We start from the raw sequence: 7,379 nt of genomic DNA, 5'->3' as shown, positions 1-7,379 counted from the left end.
CGAATATTCGAGCCGATATTATTCGACCTAAACCTTATTTGTCGAATACGAATATCGAATTTTATTCGAATGCCTTTGAAAGAGTCGAATATCGAATACGAATATTGGGAAAACCTGCCGATATTCGTATTCGAAACAGCCCTAAGTCTATCAAGGCTATGCACAAAATGGTACAAATTGATATTTTAACGTGTCCAAAAGAGACAGTGTGCATATTTTACCGTTGCTGTCCGGGTGAGGATCTGTTTGGACTAAGGCAGGAGTGATGTGGGGAAAAATGAGCCGCAGACTTTGTGGCCAAGCGGCTTTGATCGAAACCCCGATCACCGGGATCAGCAATGGCCGGCCTGATCATACACCCATGGCTTCAACACAGAGTGGATCCCCCTCTGGCCTTGTACTTCACTGGTTAGATCGTCGTTGAGCACAAGCTTCCCATCGATCAGTCACTAACAAGCCCAGGCTCGAGAAATCACGCTCTCATCGGATCCTGTGGCTGCTCGAAGAACTTCAAGTCCCGTACAGCCTCAAAGTCTACAAACGTAACCCCAAGACCTTTCGATCGGACCCAGCACTCAAACAGGTCCATCCCTTAGGCAAATCGCCGGTCCTCACAGACGGCGACAAGGTTGTCGCCGAAAGCGCGCTCATAGTTCAGTACCTTGTCACCAAATACGGCGGCAAATCGTCGCTCGTGCCAAAGACCACGGAGGATCAGGAGAGGGTGACGTATTATCTGCACTATTCCGAAGCCTCGCTGCAGCCGGATATGTTGTTGCTCTTGGTCGCGGATAATGTGCGGCATTCGCTATGGCCAAGTGCAAGGAAGATTGCGGATTACATGGATGGCGCGTTCGCGGGACCTGATGCGAAGATGCAATTGGAATATTTAGAGGACAAGCTGAAGCAGAACGGAACCGGTTATTTTGTAGGTGATCGATTGACGGGCGCAGACATCATGCTTATATTCCCGCTCCAGATGGCAAAGTCAAGGGCTGGTTTGACAAAGGAGACTTATCCAATTCTGTGGAAGTGGGTTGATGATATGCAGAAGAGGGATGCATACGTCAGGGCGGACAAAAAAGTGGCTGAAATTGGCGAGAGTCGAACCGTCAAGTTGTAACTCATCTTAGGCCTGCTCTTGGGATTCAATGCTATATATATCCGATACTAATTGCGATTCATTACATATTACTATGTACAAATTCCAAAACACTATACAGTATTCCTGCAACAGACTAAACCAATCATTGCACTTGTTGTTTTTCATCAGTCGCCGGATCCACTCATAAACTCTTGCGACTATATGATTGCGAGGAGAAACGAACAAAAGTGCGGTGGTCTATGATACAGTTTTCTTTTTTCTGATTATGCAACATATTCGTTAATAGCCGACAAAACTAAACTGCAGTTCCGATAACCATGCCTAAATGCTAAAGATTTGTTATGCAAACGTGTCAAACGAACAATCAACCAATAAGCCACAACTGCTCGAGCGCGTCTCTAAAGAATTCGATATTATATTCGACAAGCGCAATCTTCGGCATACTTTCTTTCCGCATAAGGCAAACAAGCGCGAGCCCTTTGACCATCTGCTGGAGATACAAGATCACGCCGTTACTTAGCCGCGACGTTGAGCCTATTGGCCGACCTTGTGGTATTGATTCTAATCGATTTGTGATGCTTACTGTTCCGTTGTTTGTATTTGCATCATTACGGGTCACGGGTTTAGGTCGCCTATCGACGGCGTAGAGGTTATTCATGTCGACTGTGATGTCGATGAAGTCCGTACATATTTCGTATGTCGGGACATCCATCGGACTAGAATCCGTGGCGACGAAAATCTTCGACCCGATATCAAACAAAAACGCTTTTTCTATCCCAGAGTGCTGGCAAAGAACGTTAAGCAAGTTCTCCAACGTCGCGAGCTGCGGAATCAACTTTTGCACCACCCGTGAAAATGCTTCGTAGATGGAGTGATCGAAAATCGATGTGAGATGGAACGAGATCGACACGTTGACGAGGCCGTCGTCGAGCAATTCGTCGGTTACGCGCTGCGTGATGTCGCGTTGGGCGTCGAGGCGGAAGTCTTCACTCAGGCCGTCCACTTTGTGGATGAAGACTTCGATGTTGATGTTTGGGTTTGCGTTGACGGCGTGGAGGATGATGCTGTGGAGGTTTGCGAGTGAGTTGATGTATTCGTCCTGACTGTCGATAACGTATATTAATGCGCCGCAGCTGGAAAATATCCGTTCAGCGTCGATCATGGCTTCTGTGAAATTGATTTGGCCCGGGAGCTCCATGACCGCAAAGTCTATGAATGAGCTGAATACTGAAGTTGTCGGGGCAGTGGTGCTCTCGATGTATAGAGTATCCAAAGGCTGCATATTATGAAACATGACTTGACAGATCGACGACTTTCCTCCTCTAATACTTTATTAGCAAAGTATCTCACGCGACAGTGCTGTCTATAATGATCAAATCCTCACCGTCGTAGTCCCATCATGACAATTCGTGGAGACGGATTGGGACCAAATGCATGGCCATCGTGTACCTCGTCAACAGACATTGTCATGTCCAAGGAGTGCTACTCCGTTTACTACACGCAGTATATCCGCTCAATACTTGATTAGTTCAGAATATCTGAAATGCTCTATTCTTCGTCGGATTTGTGTGATTCGTACGTGCTGATAGGAAAGTGGCATGCTAGGCATGTAATTCCAGGTCTGTGCAGGGTTAAATCGGTGTATGGTAGTAAGGGTTTAGTAGCGATGTTCCTCAAACTCCCATCAGTTACGACCTAAAGCGCACGTTCGTTGAGGATCTGGTGAGTGTACGTCAGCAAACAGACGCGACTTTACCATCGCGGCTCAAAAACAAATACGGCTTGACCAAACAGGTCACGAATCAAGTCACAACTTTCTGACTGTAGGATTCAAGGGTTGGCTCATTGTGCACGGCAAATCTCTTACTCTTGCAATGGCTGATGACCGGAGACGCTCAGGTTCGCCAGATCACGATGCCGAGGACGAGAAGGTACGGACGGAAGTAGACAGGCAGAGAGTCCCGCCTTTTCTGGTGCGGATGTTTTTCCGGAGAAATACGTTTCATCGGATGGAGGTTTTTTTGCCGCCGGTGTCAATTACTACCAGTGAAGAATTGCAGATGTATACTTGGTATGTTGATTCACGCCGGTGTTTATAATGTCCGTGACAGAGGCGATGTCGAGAAAACGAAATTTTAATGGATTCACAGGTTTAACGGAACCCTTAAGGAAATCCTCGCAGTCTTTGCGTCAGTAGTTCCTGAGGCGTCAAGCAGCCGGTGCACGTTCCGACATGTCTTCCAGGACCCGAAGAACAACCTACCGAGCTTAATGTTTAAAGATATTGCAGTATACATGCCCTGGGGGTCTAAAGACGGAAATTGGACGGACATGGAAGGAAACGCGCTAAACGAGTCGAGCTTTACCTTGTATGACGTTCAGTTCAGGATTGGTGATTACATCGATGTGAATCTAACGTCGCCCGACGCTCCGCCACCGCTTCCTACTAGTTCAGGACAAGCGAGGAGCAGAGATTGGTCCGCTGTTGAGAATAAGCTCGATCGACGGCTTTCGGGGCGGGGAGGCCGGTTCGGAGGGAATAGCGGCGATCGACGGTGGGGTCCTTAACGCGGCACGGATTTAGGTTGTATATTTGTTGTACCTATGAGGATTGCATGACCTCAGTGTTAATCATGTTTGGTTTGATACGGACGCAACATGCGATGGATGTATGATATAGCTGGGTTCGATATTGGGTGATGAAATATCAATTTGTGGATCAAAATATGGGTAATGGATCATAATGTATGGGAAGCATGTCTCGAAAAGTCAGGCTGACGTACGCTCTGTAGACCCGACCCTACATAAATTCTCAACGCCACTCTGGGATATTTTTGCTACAGCGCTATTTCAAGTAGGGATGAATAGCGATCATTAATTTAATAGACGCAGGAGGCTGTTGCAAAGATTGCCAATGTAAAGCGACTTCGATAAGGTGGTGTGACGTCATTAGGATCATTGGTTTGTCACAGGTTGTGCACAGTCTTAGCTATGAAAAGAATGATAGGCCCATAGTCCGGTGTCGCATATTAAGACCAGCTGTATAAATGGCAGACAAGTTGCAGCGGATTAGATGCAAAATAGAATGCGATGAGGTAATTATTACAGAGATACTATAAGTTAACGCCACCGGTTGTTATATAATTAAGCCAGGCCAGACCCACTGAGGAGTCTCAGTCAGCGGTCAGCATTGTAAATTAAGCACGAATGCCATGAAAAACAAATGCGGACTCGCAAGAGGCTGTGATTTGTTGAGAATGACGAGGGTCAGGCAGGCTGTGTGTGTGAATTGGTATCCACTGGGTAGATGCTGTCCAAAATACAAGCCCGACGTAATTAAGTACGTAGATAATATTCTGGAGAAAACATGCGACAGATACGGCAGGAAACACTATGACCGTGGTTTTGGCGGTGATTGGGCGGAGTTGCCACGGACTACGGCCATAGGGAGGACACAAAGCCCTTGACGCTGTCAGGGCAACTTTCACACCACTGCGGATCCGCAAGTGCAGTGACCGGTGTGTCTGCACTCTGCATCCGCAAATAGTGTTGCCCCCCTCTCCTCCAAAAGTCGCATTAACCATCGGCCGTCAATGTCTATTTGCTCCACACCAGACGCTCTTCCATCACGATCTCGCGCCTAGCCTCTCGGTCCGACTTCCGCAGACGTGCTCCTGCACCATGACCTCTGCGCTTGCGCCTCCCAGACCTCCGCAGCAGCAGCAGCAGCCTGCCCGTCGTCGCAAGCGCTCGCCAAATTGGGCAGAGTTCTACAGAAACGGCTATCCGACCGACATTATCACAATCGACGACGACACTCCGCCGCCTCCTCAGTCTGAATCTGACTCCGGCTCGTCATCGTACTCGTCTTCCGGCGTCTCGCGTGGTTCCGGATCCGCGTCGTCAACGTCGTCGGCTGTGTCGGTGGCGACCTCCATCAGTCACATTCTCATCAACAATAACTCCACCTCGTCCACACCAAGAGATATTCATACGGGCATGCAGCTACACAACCATGGCATGCTACACCCGTCAACTGGTGCAATCTGCGGCATTGGATCACATTATCATGCTAGGCACCCGCTTGTCACACAGCAAAAAGTGTCGTACTTCACAAATCCCTCTTATTACGCGCCACAGGAGAATGCAAACTTGTTTGACATCGACAGTCGGTTTTTAGACTCGTCGGCTGGCGAGATCAATGCTAAGCGGCGGAAATACGCTGATTTGAGCAACTCAAAGCTGTCGCTCGAGACCTTGGGTTCGGTCGGGCTGAACTCCGAATCCTCGTTGACAGCAGATCTCAACAAACGGCGGCGATTGGAATATGTCGCGCCAAAGAAGCCAGTCATGAAAGCGAAGGACGTCCATGTCCAAGCAATTGAGGATGTGCGTGGATCAATTATTTTGTTTGTGGGTGATCAGAGACATATGCTGACTGCCATCTAGCCGTACTTTGCCCGGCATAATCCTAAAGTCGACGATGATGACGGACATTACATTATTATCCCAGATTCCGATCTCACTACAAGATGTTAGTTGCTACCGGTCGCTATGGGTTATTACGTCGAGGCTAATGATTATAGACAAAATTACGAAATTGCTTGGCCAGGGCACATTCGGCAAGGTTGTGGCTGCGTACGACAAGGAAACTCGAACCCATTGTGCAATCAAGATTATTCGGGCAGTTCAGAAGTACCGGGATGCGAGCAAGATCGAACTGCGAGTACTAGAAACTCTGTCCATGCACGATCAGTATAATGTCAACCGATGCATTCACTTGCGCGACTGCTTCGACTACCGGAATCACATTTGCATTGTGACGGACTTGCTGAACATATCCGTGTTTGACTTTTTAAAGTCGAATGACTTTGTACCCTTCCCAGCTTCACATATTCAGAGGTTTGCTAAGCAGCTGTTAACTAGCGTCAATTGTAAGTTATCTTTGACCACCTTTGCCGGATGTCGTTAGCTAACAATTTAGTCCTTCATGAACTGAACTTGATCCATACGGACTTGAAACCCGAAAATATTCTTCTCGTCGACAACAGCTTCGACACGTATCCATTCAACAGACGGGGCTGTGAGATACGAAAGGTTCTACGAGACACGACGATCCATCTGATAGACTTTGGCAGTGCTACGTTTCAGGACGAGTATCACAGCTCAGTAGTCTCGACCCGGCACTACCGTGCGCCGGAAATTATTCTGGGGATGGGCTGGTCCTTTCCCTGCGACATGTGGTCGATCGGTTGTATTCTCGTCGAATTTCTCACCGGCGAAGCACTTTTCCAGACCCACGACAATGTCGAGCATTTGGCGATGATGGAAGTCGTTGTTGGTAAGCCCTTCGAGCGAACAGTATCCAAGGCAGCTGGACGACAGGCACAAAAGTATTTTCTTCGCAATGGTAAGCTAGATTATCCGAACGCGCAGACATCCAAGACAAGCAAGAAATATGTTCGAGCAATGAAGAGTCTGGATGAAATCATTCCAGCAAGTGATAACTTCCACAGACTTTTCTTGGACTTGTTAAAGCGGATATTCGTGTACGATCCTTCACAGCGATTGTCCGCCAGAGAAGCACTGGAGCATCCGTGGTTCATGGAAACTTACATAGACGAAGGCTCCAGCAGTCTTGGTGTAATTTAAGCTATTTTTCATTAAATTGGGTTCAGGATATAAGGATTTATGTATAGGGTCTAATAAGGATTATGGTTGAATTGTTTCGGAACGGGTTTTCTCTCCTCAGTTTTCTCTATTTTCGGGCTAGTTTTGGAGTCTAATGTTATTTATATACATAGTATACAAATGCACGGGTAGGTAGTGCATGGGGTTGTATGTGCTATTTTTTTTTTCTTTGCAATGGATCTATTGGAACGGAATGTTGGAAATATACATGTGTGTTTGTTTTCTTTCAGTTACGCTTATGTTTCCATTGAGTTCATACGTGTGGGATCCGGTTACGAGCTCATTTACAAAACGATTAATCTCAGTAGTTATCTGGAAGTTCGTGTCAATAAATTCCCGTGGTGAGATTTGCGGGTGTAGCGGGGGCGGAACCATGAGCAACTCTGTCACGAACCTTGCATGAATTAAGTCGATCTTTAGCGCGGCGCCAAGTTGGGTGGTTTAGTCGATTTATTTAGAATGGGGTTTGATACGGACAGGGATTCGCCTGTGTATATAAAGCTCAGGACTGCAGTTGCGCAATGTCCATCCATGACTTCAGGTCACTTCGCAGCAGACAATCAATCAGCATTGGATTGTATAA

The 7,379-nt window shown here is 47.3% G+C and overlaps 4 protein-coding genes across 4 annotated transcripts; 3 read left to right on the top strand and 1 right to left on the bottom strand.

Moving 5' to 3' along the window:
* Positions 1 to 233: 233 nt before the first annotated feature.
* On the top strand, positions 234 to 1,214 carry V1508DRAFT_418752 (glutathione S-transferase). The gene is made up of 2 exons (XM_066940504.1): positions 234 to 408; positions 463 to 1,214. Exons 1-2 carry the CDS (start codon positions 266 to 268, stop codon positions 1,121 to 1,123), a joined length of 804 nt encoding a protein of 267 aa, XP_066795472.1. The 5' UTR covers positions 234 to 265; the 3' UTR covers positions 1,124 to 1,214.
* On the bottom strand, positions 1,163 to 2,912 carry V1508DRAFT_418750 (Gtr1/RagA G protein conserved region-domain-containing protein). The gene is made up of 2 exons (XM_066940503.1): positions 2,490 to 2,912; positions 1,163 to 2,427 (listed from the first exon to the last, which is right to left on the bottom strand). The coding sequence occupies exons 1-2, from the start codon at positions 2,573 to 2,575 to the stop codon at positions 1,470 to 1,472; spliced, it is 1,044 nt and encodes a 347-aa protein (XP_066795471.1). The 5' UTR covers positions 2,576 to 2,912; the 3' UTR covers positions 1,163 to 1,469.
* Positions 2,913 to 2,979: 67 nt separating this feature from the next.
* On the top strand, positions 2,980 to 3,673 carry V1508DRAFT_355432 (Sin3 associated polypeptide p18-domain-containing protein; the record flags this gene model as incomplete). The annotated part of the gene is made up of 2 exons (XM_066936955.1): positions 2,980 to 3,176; positions 3,256 to 3,673. The coding sequence occupies 2 exons, from the start codon at positions 2,980 to 2,982 to the stop codon at positions 3,671 to 3,673; spliced, it is 615 nt and encodes a 204-aa protein (XP_066795470.1).
* A 1,113-nt stretch (positions 3,674 to 4,786) lies between these two features.
* On the top strand, positions 4,787 to 6,757 carry V1508DRAFT_355446 (kinase-like domain-containing protein; the record flags this gene model as incomplete). The annotated part of the gene is made up of 4 exons (XM_066936957.1): positions 4,787 to 5,494; positions 5,555 to 5,639; positions 5,692 to 6,039; positions 6,090 to 6,757. The coding sequence occupies 4 exons, from the start codon at positions 4,787 to 4,789 to the stop codon at positions 6,755 to 6,757; spliced, it is 1,809 nt and encodes a 602-aa protein (XP_066795469.1).
* Between the last annotated feature and the right edge of the window lie 622 nt (positions 6,758 to 7,379).

This window comes from Lipomyces doorenjongii, assembly GCF_038497915.1.
Source record: "Lipomyces doorenjongii strain NRRL Y-27504 unplaced genomic scaffold V1508scaffold_29, whole genome shotgun sequence".
Classification (NCBI taxonomy): Eukaryota; Fungi; Ascomycota; class Lipomycetes; order Lipomycetales; family Lipomycetaceae; genus Lipomyces; species Lipomyces doorenjongii.
This window is presented reverse-complemented; position numbering and strand designations above follow the sequence as displayed.